General features: G+C 53.1%; 2 protein-coding genes and 1 pseudogene across 2 annotated transcripts in view; all 3 read left to right on the plus strand.

Annotated features, from left to right (window-relative positions):
* The window catches only part of LOC136309547 (protein-glutamine gamma-glutamyltransferase 2-like), a 28,752-nt gene extending 22,582 nt beyond the window's left edge, over window positions 1–6,170 (plus strand). The window contains exons 11-13 of the mRNA XM_066237866.1: window positions 3,575–3,735; window positions 4,794–4,930; window positions 5,658–6,170. Of these exons, the coding sequence (XP_066093963.1) occupies window positions 3,575–3,735; window positions 4,794–4,930; window positions 5,658–5,808 (449 nt within the window). The 3' untranslated portion in view covers window positions 5,809–6,170. The remainder of the gene's footprint in view (window positions 1–3,574; window positions 3,736–4,793; window positions 4,931–5,657) is intronic.
* The window catches only part of LOC136309545 (protein-glutamine gamma-glutamyltransferase 2-like), a 75,761-nt gene that overhangs the window by 22,630 nt on the left and 36,675 nt on the right, over window positions 1–16,456 (plus strand). The gene's annotated exons all lie outside the window — the stretch shown is intronic.
* On the plus strand, window positions 15,389–15,934 carry LOC136308246 (tubulin-specific chaperone A pseudogene; annotated as a pseudogene).

The following is a 16,456-nucleotide window of genomic DNA, read 5'->3' on the forward strand; positions in this document are numbered from 1 at the left end:
TACCTGTATAGTTTAAGTTTAAAAAATTTGGCTCTCAAAAGACATTTCAATTGTTGTACTGTTGATATTTGGCTCTGTTGAGTAGTGAGTTTGCCGACCCCTGGCTAGACCAATGCTGCCCACAGAACTCTCCAAGACCCTGGGGTTGTTGTGTCTGTGCTGGCAGAGCAGTGGTGGCTAGCTCCATGTGGCTACTGCGCACTCGAAATGTGGCCAGAATCCGCCCCATCCTGGACAGTGTAGCCGTCACAGTGACAGGGGAGACTGTCCACTCCTGTGTGGAGAGAAGGGTTTCCTCCGAGCCTTGGTCGTCTCCCTGTAAATGTCCCAGAGCCTGGGCCGGCCACCCTGTGAGGCAGAGCCCCTTCCTCTCGCTCCTTAGCTCCGGGTCTGCCATGCTTGGGGGTGAAATGAGGTCAGTAGATGACCCGGTTGGTCCCTTTTGGTGCCCATCTCTGTCACCATGCCTCCTTAAAATCATCCCGAGACCCTGAAAGGGTTGTGGCCGCGCCTGGACGTGGAGGGGCCTTCTCTCCTCGCTGAGCAGAAGTGCAAACAGGCGTGTCTCCCCCAAGTCCCAGGGACCTTTCCTGACCACCTTCTGTGCCAGATGGTGGTCTCAGCGCTGGGCTCAGTAGTGCCTGAGTCCCTGCTAACCTTGATGACTGAGAAGGACCTGGGCATCCAGGCCATAAGCGTCAGGTGTGTGGGGTGGTCAGGACTTCTAAGTTCTGGTTCCAGCAATTCTGCAGACGGGCTGTGGGCTGCTGGGTATTTCTCGTCTCCATCCCAGGCCTCCGGTTCCTCATTTGTACAAATTCGCGTTCCTTTTTCTTTATTTTTTTTAGAGACAGAGAAAGAGTCAGAGAGAGGGATAGATAGGGACAGACAGACAGGAATTGAGAGAGATGAGAAGCATCAATCATCAGTTTCTCGTTGTGGCACTTCAGTTGTTCATTGATTGCTTTCTCATATGTGCCTTGACCGTGGGGCTACAGCAGACAGAGTAACCCTTTGCTTGAGCCAGTGACCTTGGGTCCAAGCTGGTGAGCCTTGCTCAAACCAGATGAGCCCACATTCAAGCTGGCAACCTCGGGGTCTTGAACCTGGGTCCTCCACATCCCAGTCCGACGCTCTATCCACTGTGCCACCGCCTGGTCAGGCTGGTTTCTCTTTGAGGAGCTCTTCTAGCCCCTTGGTTAGAATGCATGCATGTCATTTCATTCTTGGGCTCAGAACGACCTCAAAGGGAGGTAGTGTCCTTCCTGGAATGTGTGGCATGAAGTGAACTTCAGCCTGGGCCGGTGATGCCATACCGATTTCTCCTGGGCCTCTGCCATGTTCACCGCCTCCCAGACAGGACCGGGCCCCTGGGGCCTCGTTCCTCCAAGCCTCAGCCAAGCTTGTCCTTTTTCTTCCCATCCTGGTTATGTGTTCGCACAAGGGGTCCCTCTGGCAACATCACTGACCCAGGAAAGGCACAGGCTGCAGGGACAGGGCCAAAGAGGGTAGAGGTCCTATGTGTGATCCTTAGGCTGCAAGGCTGGGCTAGGCAGGGTGCCCTAAAGCCAAAATCAGGGTGCCCTAAAGCCAAGCTCAACCTGCGACAGACTTCACCCTGGAAGACCTCACACTTTGGCCAAGTCGCGCGTTATTCTGAGATGATGAGATGGGGGGTTTCCGTGTGCTAATGAATGACCAGGAAGCCAAGGCGTGGGCAGCAGGACCGAATCCAGTCACCGCCCCCACCCCATCCCTGCCTCCTTGCCCTGCTGCTTCTCTCCCCGCCTTCCTGCCCACCCTTTCTCCCTCCCCTCCCTCCCCCCTCCAGGTGGGTCACCGGGAATGCAGCCAGTGTGGCCTTGGTGATCACATCTGCCCACGGCACCTTCCAGAACAGGGCACATCATCTAAGGAATTACCGATATGAGCTCACATGTCTCCTCCCCCCCCCCCCCCCCCGCTAGCACCTGGCCCAAGGCCAGGCCGTGGTCCCACCAGAAAGCAATCCTCAAAAGTCCTGCCCCACCCCGGTTCAGCCTCCGGAAAAGTCAATAGTTGGGGCCATGTCCTCCGTGCTCCTGGGGGACAATATTTTCTTTCTTTCCTGTGAGCTGGTCAGACTTTCCACTGGCTCCACAGGAATTCTCACTGCTTTTTGTCCTTTTTGGAAGGACTTTGGTTTGTGTGTCCCCCTCCCCCCCACAGCCCACGTCGTCATTCGATCAGAGGCCGGGCAGATCCATCCTGGGAGTGAATGGCTACAGGGCCGGGCACCCCAAGGCAGCATTTCCCAAAGGGTGGTAGGTGGGGAATCAGGGGGCCTGCCAAGCCCGACCTTGACTCATGGTGACAGAGTGGCTCTCTCGGGCCTCACAGGCCTTCAGCTGACCTCCCGGGGGGCGTCCCCCAGCGGACGATCAGGGTCTCAGCATCCCAGCCCTCAGTAACCTCCCCTGTGAACTGTCAGCTCAGGTCCCAAAGTGCAAACCTTCCGCATCTCACAGGATTTGAATAAGCATGACTTAGCTTGTGTTTATTTTTACCGCTTACCATCTATTTATGGCAGACGGGACTGGTTTGCTGCAAATAATGATGAAAATTTTCCCTGGTTTAAAAAATAGAAAGTGAGCAGATTTGAAAGAAAAATAATAAGTGAATAATTAGGATACACTCAGATGTGTGAAAAATCATGTGAATGGCTGGTCACTGGGGGGGGGGGGGGGGGCAGATGGCAGAAAAGAGGCAACAGCGTCCCAGTCATGGCCCTGGGACATGACGAGAGGTTGATAGGGCTGTAGGGGCCCAAGGACTGTCCCTCCAGCCCTCCTGTTTGACAGTGGAGTCTGAGGGACAGAAGGATCTGCCCAAGTGTCTCTGTGACCGAGGGGACAAGCTGGGCCTGGCTCAGGCCAGCAGAGTCTCAGTCCTGTTCTCTTTTCATTGCTCCTTCCTGCCTCCTACAGGCAGACCCCCTGGTGCCTCCAGGCCTCAGTGTTCTTGTCAGAAAAATGGGCTAAACTCACACTTCCTTTCTCTGCAGTGGGAGGAGCTGATCCTGCTGCCTTTTTTCTTACCCCTCCCCCACCACTGTGAGGCTTCTGCTCTGCAATGACCTCTGGTCTTACCTCTGCCAGAGCTAAGGGTGCTGGTGGTCTGGGGAAACAGGAAGAACAGGCCTGGGTGGTCATACTCTCAGGCTCATGCAGCCAGTCAGTGGCCAAGCAGGGCCGGGTCTCCTGATCTGAGAAGTATTTCCTCATCTAAAACATGCATACACCTCTTGCCAACCTCGTGGGGGGAAAGTGAGGTCCTAAATGGTGGAGTGACTTGCCCAGCATCACCATGAGCAGAGGGTGGAGGCAGGATTTGAACCCAGGCCTGTCGGGCTTTACCCTGCCCAGCACCTCCCTGGGCAGCCCAGTGCCAGGGCAGAAGGGGGAAAGGCCCGGAATGCGCCCTGCCATTCACCAACCAGAGAGAGCAGGCATATTCCTCGCCCCTCTGGAATGCAAGAGGAGAGGCGGGGGCTGGGTCTCAGTCCCTGAACGTGCTCCCCCCCCCCACCCCGCAGAGAAGAGCATCCCATTCAACATCCTCTATGAGAAGTACTGTGACAACCTGACCGAGTCGAACCTCATCAAGGTGCAGGGCCTCCTCGTCAAGCCCGCTGCCAACATCTACCTGCTGGCTGAGAGGGACATCTATCTGGAGAATCCAGAAATCAAGATCCGGGTAAGAGACACGCTGGGCATGGGTGGGGCGGGGCACAGGGCGTGCCCAGGGCAGGAGTGGGCTGGCCTCACGCACCTGTGTCCCCGCACTCTCAAATCTTTGACACCTCAGGGATCCTCAAATTCGGCTTTATCAAAGAAAAGCTTTGTGAAGCCACAAGATTTGGAACTCTGTAGCTTCTAGAAATGACTCCTAGAGTCTCAGAGTGGGAAGGTCATGGAACTTAGGGATCTCAGAATCACAGATTCTTCAGAGCTAAACTCCTTAACACTAGATCCCCAGTGCCTGGGGCCCTGGTGGGACCGGAGGGTGGAGGAGTTGAGGGCACAGACCTTGGCATCTGACTGCCTGGCTCTGTGGCTGGGTAGCCCTGGGCATGTGATTTTGTCCCTCTGTGCCTCAGTTTATTCATCTGTAAGACGGTGTCGTCAGGGTTAAATGTGCATCCACAAACATGTAGAACTGCATCCATCGCATTATAAGGGCTCAATAAAAGTTGACTATTGTCACCGTCCACATGGGCATCATGGTGATTCCCTTCTAGGAGCCACAGCCCTAAACCCCCAAGCACAGCAGCTACAGATAAAGGATGGAGGGGGAGGGAGGGAGCACTGTGACCCAGTCTGCTAGGAGTGTGCACGTTATTAGCTCAGTAATGCTTATGAGAACCGTGCGGCCAGGAATTTCCCTACCATGAAGAAACCAAGGCTCATAGAGGGCAGTGACGTCTGCAGCCGTCACACAGTGAGGAAGAGGCAGAGATCAGCTGGCTTCAGACCCTAGAACAGAGGAGCTGCTATGCCCCCTCTGGGTAGCATGGAGCCTCCCTGCAGGTCCACGAAGGAGGCCTGGGCTGGTATCACCACCTGTGTTTTGCAGATGAGGAAACTGAGGCACAGAGGCAGGGAGCGAGAGTGGCCATAGCTTTGCTCAGCAAACATTGGACCAAACTGCAGCAAATACAGAGGTGGCCCAGCTGGGATCGCCCCTGCCCTCGAGGGGCTCTGGGCGCCCTCCCTCAGTGCCGCCCCTTACATCTGTGCTGTGCCCTGTCCCAGGTGCTGGGAGAGCCCAAGCAGAACCGCAAGCTGGTGGCCGAGGTGTCCCTGAGGAACCCACTCACCGTGGCCCTCGAAGCCTGCACCTTCACTGTGGAGGGCGCTGGCCTGACCGAGGGTCAGAAGACTGTGGAGCTGTAAGTGTGGGTCGCTCCAGCCTGGGGACCTGGGAGCAGAGAGCAGAGGCTGATGGAGGCCACCAAACACTGGCCCATAACCCGTCCTCTCATCTCCCACATGGCTGCTAATACACCCGTGTCCCCTCCTAAATACCTCAGGGCCGAGTTCCCACCTGCTCATCCTCTAACACCCACACCACGTGGTGCCTTTACAAACCTGAACAAGTACACATTCCACCACGCAGCACCTGTCCCCCAACGCACAGGCCCTGACCTAACACAAGCACCTACACCCTGAATGTCCCTATGTGGGTCCTAGGAGCAAATCTATGTACACTTCTTCTTTTCTACTTTATTGTAATGTAACCAACATACAGTAAGAAACACAAATCACACATGTACAGCTCAATGCATTTTCATGCATGTGGTCACCCGATCACACACACTCTTACCTCTTACCCCAGGCACACCATCCACTCCCATGTGTGCATTGAGTGTACACACACACACACACACACACACACACACACACTGGCCCTGCCATATAAGCAGGACAGATTGCCCAGGCCCTCAGAGAGTAGTGAGTCGGTACAGTTATTACTGTCGTGATTATCCGCATTAAGCGGTACATTCATGGGTTCAGAGGCTCCGTGCCAAGTTCTGAGTAGTTGGGCGTCATCCTGGCCTGACCCCATCATGGGGATCAGGCGTGGGTGTGTCCTTAACCCCTCCTCTCTCTCCACAGCCCAGACCCCGTGGAGGCGGGGGAGGAGGCCAAGGTCAGGGTGTACCTGCTGCCTCTCCACGTGGGCTGCTACCAGCTGGTGGTCAACTTCGAGAGTAACAAGCTCAAGGCCGTGAAGGGTTACCGGAACATCATCATCGGCCCCCGCTAAGGGGCTCCTGAGCCCAGCCCCTCCTCAGCCAGCCAAGATCCCTCACCTTGACCCCCAATATTTATCCCAAGCTAATGAGGAAAAGTTGCCCCATACGTGGACCCCAAACCCCAGGGCAGGTGTGTGCTGCCTGAGGGTGGGTGCTGTTTAGAATAGAATGTACTTCTGGCCCATCTTGTCCCCTGAGCCTGGTCCTCCACCCCCCTACTTGTGAGCAATGTCCCGTGCCTCGGCAGGGGGAGCCCTGACCCCGGTGGACTGGGCTGGGGATGGGGGAGAAGGGACTCAGGTCTCCCTCTCCAGCCCAGATGCCACTTGGAAAGCAACCGATCACCATCACCCATTGTATTGTCTGATCTATTCATAGCCCTTGGAACAGAATAAAAAAAACAATGTGCAATTGGCCTGATCAAGGAACTCAACATCTTTGTGTGTCCTGTCCCCTCCTGGACTATGCCCTGCCCCAGGAGCCCTCGGGATAGCCAGCACTGGTGGGGCTGGGGGGGGGGGGTCCCAGGCGTAGGCTAGGCTTAAGCTCCTCCCACATCCCAGCAGCTCTGGCCCACAGTCCCACCCTCCTCACTAATGTGAAGCACCTACTATGTACCAGGTGCTTCCTCTCCTTGCTGGTGCTCACACAGCTGCCAACCCATATAATTGCCACAGGAAATTGCAGAGTGGGAGCTGCTTTCTCAGTGAGGAGACAGAGCCTCAGACACAGGGGTGGCCCGTTCTGCACAGGAGGGCCTGTGGCTATTCGAAAGCTTGGGCACTGTGAAGGCATGGGAACAGAGCCCAGGCCTCTGACTCCGAGTCCGGTGCTCGGTCTGTGACACCAGCCCTGACCTGAGAATGCCAGGTGGGGCCATTGGGGACCTGATCCAAGAGGAGCCCATTGGGGTGAGAAAGTGGGAAAGGATTAGAGAGGGTCAAACCAAACCTGGCCAGCCGCTGGCTTCTCCTCCCTGGTCCGGGCGTCTCCACTGGTCAGTGGCGTGGCTGAACCAACTGATCTCCAAGGCCCTCTGAGCTCTGTACTCCGATGCCCTGACCCAGCCTTGCCAATGACAGCAAGTCCTACCCTGAGCTGCACAGAGCCTTAGGCCACCTGCACAGGGCGTTTCTATGAGTGGAACCATGACCAGGACAGCCGTTCTGCACCCAGCCCTCCCAGGACCGCCGTTCTGCACCCAGCCCTCTCCAGGTCTCACACCTATGCCAGGCACCTCCCGTCAGACCCAAATTCTATGGGAAAAGGGCCCGGAGGCCCCTGCCCTACCCATGAGCCTTCCCCCTGCAATGCCCGGGCTTCGCAAGAGCCTCAGCTGCTAATGCAGCCGCTCGGCCGGCCCCTCTTTGCAGGACCAGGGCTCTGAAAGACAGCGCGGGGAGCCCGCGGGTTGTCATCTCGGACTTCATCACCCACACTCTCCAGCGACCTGGCTTCCCTGAGGCTGGGTGAGGGAGGAAGGGAGCATTCCCTGACTGTAGGGCAGTCATAGCCTCCAGGGCCCTCAAAGCCCTGAGGGGCCCTGGGGACAGTCATGCTGATGCACTTAGAACTTGCTGCTTTGCACAGAAAAGCATCACAAAATGAGCCCACGGATGTATGTTCTATATAAATACTGCTATGTTTCTCTACAGTTTTATAGATGCTTTTGAGTTCCAAGCAGGCAGTAGATACACTTTTGAACCCCAGGGAGCAAACACTGAAATAAAAGTTTATTTTTTACATTCAAACAAGGTCTGGTCTGGTTCTTGTCATGATTTGAGGAAGGTGGGTGGGTGGGTGAGCTCATTCTCACCGGGTCCAGCCAGGTCTAAACTTGACCTGCGTTCAAGGCTTTACACAGTCTGGCTCCCTGTTCACCCTCGGCTCTCAGCTCTGCTGTCAGGGGCCCGGGCTATGGAATCACACTGACACAGGATCAAAGCCTGGCTCTGCCACGGATTCACAGTGTGGCTTCAGGCTGTTTCTCAACCTCTCTGTGCCTCCACATCCTTATCTGTTGAGTGAGGATGATGTAATGCTTGTGGCCACGGTCAGGCAGATTCACAGTGGATTCAGGCAGATTCACAGTGGATTCGGGCAGATGGTAGAGAAACAGTGGAGCCAGAAAGCGCTGTGCCATCCCCATTTATCAGAGGCTCACAGAGTCAGATGAGCAAATAAGCAAAGAAAAACACTTTCCACAGGGGAGGGCTGGGATCAGGAACACCGCCCCTAGGGTCACGGTGACTGGTGGCGGCTAAGGGAATCAGGGATCCACACCTTGCAGTGGTGGGGGAGCGATCTGGGAGAACTGCCACGGAGGGAAAGCACCCGTTGCTTTTCACAGAGACACCAGGTGGCTTTGTGTCACGTGCCCACACTGATCCTGCAACATCCTTGCAGCCGGGAAAGCAGCCAGCAAGCCTAACACAGCTGTTTTCCCAACAGATGATACAATGTCTACTCTCAGGACCAATGTGTAAGTTCAGTGAAAACAGTGCATATAAAATACTGAGCTGCTCCTGGCTCCTGCCACCCTCATAGCCGACTTCACTCCAGGTCAGAAACCTTTAAGTGCTTTGTTATTTACTCCTCAACCTTCTCAGCTTGTTTCCCTCATTTTACAGGGATCACTGCAGAGCTGGGATTGAATCCAGGCTGCCTGCCTGCCTGCCTGCCTGAGTCAGAGCACAGCCTAGCCCAGAGGAGGCCCGATTTCCACCCAATCTGGCCCAGGATGCACGGGGCAGAAGCCTCCATACAAGCCCTGATGACCGCCGTGGAGTGGGGAAGTTTGATTGGGGCCAGCTCCCCACCCTTCAGGTTCCTCTGCGCTGCAGCTGCTCTTGCTTGCCTAGAATGCCGGCCAGCTCATCCCTTGGCCTCCAGCCAAGCCCAGAAGAACAGAATGTTGATAGGATCTAAGGAGGAGAAGCTGAGGGGGGAGGGCCAGGCAGGGAAGCATGTGCACCGTGAGGCCAAGCCGGGGTCAGCTCACTCTCCTGGCCTCCCCGGTGCCCTCCGCCATAGGCCTGGGGACAGACACCAAAACACACATCGGGGAAACCATGTTCTGTTTCAGGAGCCGAAGTCCAAAGGGTCCCATTAAAAGCAGAAGCAATGGAAAAAAAAGAAACCCCCTTAAAAGTGGTGCGCCCAGCCTTGAGAACACAGGATCTATAAAGACAAGCAACACGATGCATCTATGACATAGACCCAAAGTTAAGCAAAGGGAGGTGACACAAAAAGACTGTTGTCAACACGGTGCTACTCACACGAAGTTCACGAACAGGCATATCTCATCTGTGTGTCAGACGTCAGGACTGTTTTTTCAGGTGGGCGGGAAAGATCGGACTGGAATGGTTTTAATTTTCTTCCTCTGGATGCTGGGTAGACTGGCACATTCAGCCTATAAAAATGTGCAATATATATATGTCTTATTTTTGTATGAATATTCTACTTCAATAAAGTTTCAATAAAATTCTGTACGCGAAGCTTCTAAAATTAAGTCCAAAGGGGCCACAAAGAAGGGGGACTCAGCTGCAGAGTTCTCTCCATTTCTCCTTCTGGAGACGGGACACCAGTGGGGTTAGGCCTCCAGGGATGGGCGAGGTCTAAACAGGACGCTGCGCATGTAAACACAAGGCTGTAACAGACTCGGGTCTCACTGGCTGTGAACAGTGCGCGGCGCAGCGGTCAGCAGTGAATATGCTGAACGGATAAACGTAAAGCTGGGTTTCGTGCTCTCAGCTGATCCTCAGAACAGGCCGTAGGGATGATCGTCCCGCTTTCCAAAGGGGAACCCGAAGTTCAGAGACGTTGCACGGCTCACTCGACGTCACCCAGCAAGTTGATGGCAGAGCAGGAATTAGAATCCAGTTGGCTCTCAAACATGGCGTCCCACAGAAAGGCCTGGAAAGCGGAAGGAAGGACTTGGTCCTCGGACCCTGGACAATGGAAATGGCAAGTGTTTCCCTCTCAGCGTCAGTACTGCAGGGGTCTGGGAAAGCCAGAGCTGGAAGGCTGGGCTCATTAACATAGCTATCACATGACCCAACTATTCCACTCTTAAGGATACACAGCTGTGTTAGGCTTACTCACTGCTTTCCCGGCTGCAAGCACTTTGCACGATTAGTGCCTGAGCACGTTAAAGAAAGACACGAGTGTGTCTCTATGAAAAGCTAGGGGTGCCTGACCAGGCGATGGCGCAGTGGATAGAGCGTCTGACTGGGATGCGGAGGACCCTGTTTCGAGACCCCGAGGTCACCAGCTTGAGTGCGGGCTCATCTAGTTTGAGCATAAAGCTCACCAGCTTGGACCCAAGGTCGCCGGCTCGAGCAAGGGGTTACTTCATCTGCTGAAGGCCCACGGTCAAGGCACATATGGGAAAGCAATCAATGAACAACTAAGGTGTTGCAACAAAAAACTAATCATTCATGCTTCTCATCTCTCTCCATTCTTGTCTGTCTGTCCCTCTCTCTGACTCTCTCTGTCTCTGTAAAAAAAATAAAGGAAAGCTAGGGTTGCTTTCTCTCTCCCTCTGTAGCGATTCTCCCCGATAGTCTCCCTGCCTCCCACCACGGGGGTGCGGTTCCCTGACTCCCTCAGCCACCCTCAGCCACCGCCACCACCACCACTTTGAGGGGAGGTGTTCCTGATCCCGATGCTTTCTGGCTCCACAGTTCCTCTGCCGTCTGCCCGAATCCAATGTGAACCTGCCTGGCCTCAGCCACCGGTCTTACAAGTATAAACATCCACGAGAAGAGAGACCGTGTGACCACTTAAAAAACTTGTACACGAATGTTCATAGCAGCATTGCTCATAACAGCCAAAAAGTGGAAACAACCCCAAAGTCCATCAACTGATGAATGTTTAAATAAAATGTAGTTATATCTATAACATGAAATATTATCCAGCAATGAAAGTGAGTGGAGTACCAACACATGCTACAACATGGACGAACCTGGAAACATCACACTCCATGAGAGAAGCCAGTCACCAAAGACCGCATCTTGTATACCTCCATTCATACGAAATGTCCAGAATAGGCAAATATATGGAGACAGGAGGTCGCCGGTGTGAAGGGAGATGTGCCAGGAGGGCCTGGGGCGCCGGACAGTGCGGCCAACACGACCGTCCTGAGAGCCAGGGCGCCCGGCATCCTCTGGACGCCTCACCTGCCTTACCTTGCTGGGCCCTCACCTCGTGCTGGGGCCGGAGCTGGCATTCCCTTCTCCGCGCCCTCGGTGAGGAAACTGAGGCCCAGAGAGGCTCCATGACAGCTCCCAGGTCCCACAGCTAGAAAATAGTGGAGCCAGGACACCAAGCCGGCTGGCTGGGCCCACAGCATTTGCCCTGAGCCTCCTGCTCTGTGGTTGACTGTCCCCCGACGTGGACTTATGAACTTGGAGGGTCTGCTTAGACAAGGAAGTCAGCGAAGGAGCCCCTTTAGCAAGCTGATGTGGAAGCGCCTAAGGACGGCGAGTCCGGCCAGGGAAAGGCGGGGGATGGGGCCAGAGGTGGTAAGGACCAGGCAGGGGTGTTTCCTAGGATGTTGAGGATCTGGGCCCCTCCTCGCATGGGCCCCTGTGCACAGAGCCAGCTGCTGACTGTTCCCAGCAGGGAGAGCCAGGTTGCTATCGCCAAGCATTTCCACGGAAGCGTTTCTGAGAAATCTCAGGAGAAAGGAATCCGAAGTGTGAGGATCTCCAGCGATTCGGACCCGATTGCATAGTCACAATTTTATATTCTTTTTCTTAAAGATGGTGCCCCCAAAGGAAAATAAAAACCATGGTGTTCTAACATGGCTGCTCACCAGATCGGGTAAACTGAGAAGCCCCTTCCACCCCCAACACACACACACACACACACACACACACACACACACACACGTTCCTGTGCGGTGGAGAGAGAAGCGGACGTGGAAAACCATCCTTAGTATCTCCCAAGGCAGAACGTTCATTGATTCCCACGAGGCAGCAAATTCTTCTGGTGGATGTTCACCCAACAGAAATGCCCCGTCGGTGGGTCCCCCGGTGACATGTGCAAGAATGTTCATAGCAGCGTTTTTCCATAGTGCCCCAGAGTTGAACAAGGCCCAAAAGTCAGACAGGAGCAGGATGGATGTTTACATTGCGGTACAGGTATAATCATTCGAAGTAACAGTATCAGAAGGAGAAATATCAGAAGGGGAAAGCACATAGTTTAATAAAAGTGCAACAATTACTTGAATCTCACAAACACATTAAGCAAAAGATGCCAGACACAGGTACACACTGAATGGTTTTACTCATCTGAAGTTGAACGCCAGGCCAAACTCATCTCTGATGTTAGAAGTGTGATAGTGGTGACTGTGAGGTCGGTGGCAATGGGGGGAGGTCACAGGAGGAACCGGGTCCAGGGACTTTTGGCTGAAATTACCCACACCCATGACCGCCAAAAGAAACGGTCCAGGAGCCTTTTGAAAAAAATCTGTCAACCAATGAAATTTCACCATGACATATCAACCCACCACCATCCTACCAATGCTATAAATCACCACCCCTCCCCCTCCACCCCCCACCCCCGGGCGGGAGAAGTTGCTCTGATTCTGGTGAGTGCCAGGGGGAGGAGGTTTGGCCAGGAGAGTCTGGTCTCAATGTAAAGTTTATTTAGCTGACCTTTCAGGATGCCATGGGCCCTCCCCACCTTACCCGACGATTGAGGGTGATAGGGTATGTGGAGTCTCCGGGTAATGTTAAGAGAGGTAGCAACCTGCTGGACTATTTGGGCAGTGAAGGCCGGGCCGTTGTCTGACTGGATGGTAGCCGGCAGTCCAAACTGTGGGATGATGTTTTCAACGAGAATGGAGGCAACAGTGTCTGCCGTCTCTCGAGAGGTTGGTTAGGATGTTACATCTTGATTAATATTGTACACCAAGTTAGTAACAATTGGTTGTGAGTAAGGGTCTGAAGCAGCTTTTTCTATGAGTAAAGCAGATTTCACTGCCTGAAACAGTCAGAACTCTGCTCTCCAAAAATCCTAAACTACCCATTCCCTGGGGAGTTAAGTCTGGACACTTAAGAAATGGAAGTTCTTAATGGTGACAACAATAATAGAATCAACTTATTCTCTTTGCAAGGAGCTTCCTTTTGGAGACTTTGAGTCCACACAGCCAATAAGCGGGGTCCAGAGTTGGAACCTCGAGCCATTGGACTCCGTGGCAGCCCATACACCACCAGCTCACCGCCGAGGACACCACGCAAGCCTCGTGTTCCATCCCACTGCCCGGTACGATGCAATTCCCATTTGCAAATTAAGTAAGAGCAGCCTTCTACATTTAGAAATGGAGGACAGCCGTATATATAGGGCCAGTATTTACTTTTCTAGAGAGTTTGGAGCACCCAGCTCTGCCCTGACTTGCTGAGCGGCCTAGGGAAAACTGTTTGCCCAGGTCTCTGAGGCTCAGCTGAGGGTCTTCCTACTCCTGGGGTTGTCAAAGGTGTGACTGGAGAGTAAGCCGGCCTCAGACCTTGTTGATGGAGGAAACAGGCTTGTGAGAGGCCCCAGCGCCACACCTCGGCTCCTGGTCCTGCCCCAGGCAAATGGCACCGCAAATTGATAGCCAAGGCTCTGAGCCGGACTAATCCCCAGAGGTTGACCCAGGATTGGACCTCTCTCTCCTCTCTCTCTCTCTATTATTCACTCAACAAACATTTATTGAGCAGCCACTGAAGCACACACCCTGGTACTCAGACAAGCAGATTGTGACAGTGTCTCATGGTTCTGGGGCAAGGGGAAAGTCTTGCCCTAGGTGGGTTCCGGGAGGAGGTGCCTTTTGGGTGGGGCTTAAAGCCCCAGTGAAATTCTGCTGGGTGAAGAGAGGCGACATCCCAGGTAGGGGCCACAGCTTCAGGAAACTCCTGAAGGTGGATAAAATTGCAGCCTGCATTTGGGGGCTAGGAGAATGCAGACCACAGGGGACAAACGTGGGAGGTGCGATAGGAGGGTGAGTTGGGCCAGACCTGCAGGGCCTTTGGGTGCCACGCCCAGGAGCCCTAACTTTCCCCTGCAGGGTCTCAGTAGGGGCGGGGCAAGCTCAGACCAGGTGTCCAAGGCTCCTCTTCTTTCCACCAGCCTGGGCTGTGATTGGGCTTCTGCAGAAAAGAAACTGACCCCTCAGTGGGGTGAACTTCAGAGCTCACAGCTTACAGAGCTTCAGTGCAGAGTGGCAGCTGAGAGCCTGCGCAGGGGACAGAAACACTGGGGAGGGAGATGCATTTGTGACGATGGAGCAAGGTGCATTGCGTCAGCAGTTCTGGTACGCTGCCTTCTGTAGTTTTACGATATCGGCTTCTTGGAATGCTTCTCCTCGGGGCGGCTGAGCAGCTTCCTAGAACTTTTCTGTTTCAGGTGCGATAGTTCAGCAAGGGTGGGGTCAGACAGACAAACAGAACAGCAAAAGGGCAGCTTGGAAGTTTTGGTAGATTCATGTATCCATCCTTTCTCAACTCTGTGGTGTGATAAAAGAAAAAGAGGTGAGGGGAAGAAAAGAAAAAAAGAAAAATAAGGGGGTGTGAGGTCCAGGAAGGAGGTTTGGCTTGGATCAGCCTTCTTCTGGAGCCACCTCCTGCTGTTACCCCTATTAGGGCCTCCTTCGGGGACCTCTCCCTGGGGCAGTTGGAGTAGGGGTTGCAAAAGCATTTGATTGTAGGTAATCCTGGAGATTACTCTCACTTGGGCCTGTAGGAACTTGATAAAGAAAGGAGCAAGTATTCGTATTAGGCACAGAATTAGGATTGGTCCTATAATTGGTACTAGCATGGAGAACAAGGGGCTTTTCCACCATTGTTCGGAGTAGGGGTTGGCACCAGCCCAACCACTGCGGATTCGTTCTTGAAGTTTTTGGAGAGAGTTGACATTCTCCTCAACCGGGCCAGACTCGTCGATGTAGTAGCAACACTATTCCTGTAAAAAGAGACAAGTACCTAGCCTTTCTCAGCTGTTAGTAGATTTAAAGCCCTTCGGTTTTGTAGGGTGACCTGAGCTAGAGAGGTCAGTTGTCTCTGGAGGGAGGCTAGAGAGGTGGCTGAATTATCAAGGGCCTGTTCCAGGTCTGCCTTTAGTTGGTTAGTAGTCCATATATAATACTATGGCCCAGGCCAGCCCCGCCTATCCCTAGAGCCGCTATAGAGGTGGCAAGGGTAAGGCCAAGGAGGACCGGGAGGAAGGCAGCCCGTTTATTTCTACCTGTCCTCAGCTGGTTTGAGAATTCTTCCTCTCCATAATATGTTAATTGTGGTGCAATTATTACCGGGACACAAGGGAGAGGGAGGGGGGAAAAGGCGTTCACCGTTTTTAGAATAGTTCTATTGCACCAGAAGTGAGTTCCGTTAGGGTTGGTTAGAGAAGTTTTGATTGGGATAATATTATTACATGATGGGGTGGGCCGATTAGTGTAGCAGACATTCAGGGTTGAAGTGGGGTCTTCTAAGAAGAGAGGAACTCCAGAGAGATAAAATGGGTCTGGAATTTTGGTGGCGTTGAGTGGGTATGGTAAAGGAACCGTGGTGATGGGAGGCTTGTTTAAAAAGGCACAGAGAGGCTCTCTTGCCGCGCGCGTTACCCCGGCTCTCCGCCCTCCTTCCCGCCGCGCTCCCAGGACCATGGCCGACCCTCGCGTGAGGCAGATCAAGATCAAAACCGGCGTGGTGAAGTGATTGGCCAAAGAAAAAATGATGTATGAAAAAGAAGCAAAACAACAGGAAGAAAAGATTGAAAAAATGAAAGCTGAAGATGATGAAAATTATACCATTAAGAAACAGGCAGAGATCCTGCAAGAGTCCCCGATGATGATCCCAGATTGCCAGCACAGGTTGGAAGCAGCATATGCCGATCTTCTGCAGACATTAGAGAATGAAAAGGAGCTGGAGGAGGCTGAGGAGTATGAGGAAGCACGCTCAGTACTGGAGTCAGTGAAGTTAGAAGCCTGACATTCTTCTGGACATTGTGTTTTTGCAATTAATCCTGGAATTCATTCCATTTTATTATTTTTGACCTTCTATGTGTTCAAGTAGTATGAGAATGTGATTCTTTTTATGCAATTACATATATTTTTCTTTGTCTAATTTAATGTGTCAAATAAATGAATTCGTCTAAAAAAAAAAAGGCACAGAGAAAGCAGTGAGAAGTGTTGTATACAGAAGTGAGGTTGAGAACTTGGATGCCCTGCTTGATGAGTCCTAGCCATGAGAAAGGTTGGGAGTAGGGGTTAGATGCTTGTGTTTTAAGTTTATCCTCATGGGTAAGGATAGAATTAGCTCCTCTAGAAGTTTTGTAGAAGACTTTTCCCTCACCCATTGTCGGTTTAAAGAAAGTATTCCAGAGAGGTTCTGCGATGATGAGGATCAGAAGATAGAAGCTGTTATGCCTCTCTCCCAAAATGGGGCCCAGGGGTCATTTAGAGTGAAATTGAAATAGTCTGTAGGGGGAAGGAGTGAGAATTCACAGCTAGTGGTTATGGCCTCTTTGGGTCCCCCAGGGCATGCCCCCCAGGGTCCAGATTTCCTGGCAGAGCAGTGAGGTTTGCTTTGTAGATGGGGAAAACATAAGGTAGGATCTGAGGAGGTAGATTTTTGTAGGGATTGGAGATTTTGTAATAGAATTGGGACAGTTATG

This window comes from Saccopteryx bilineata, chromosome 6 (assembly GCF_036850765.1).
Source record: "Saccopteryx bilineata isolate mSacBil1 chromosome 6, mSacBil1_pri_phased_curated, whole genome shotgun sequence".
NCBI classification, from domain to species: Eukaryota; Metazoa; Chordata; class Mammalia; order Chiroptera; family Emballonuridae; genus Saccopteryx; species Saccopteryx bilineata.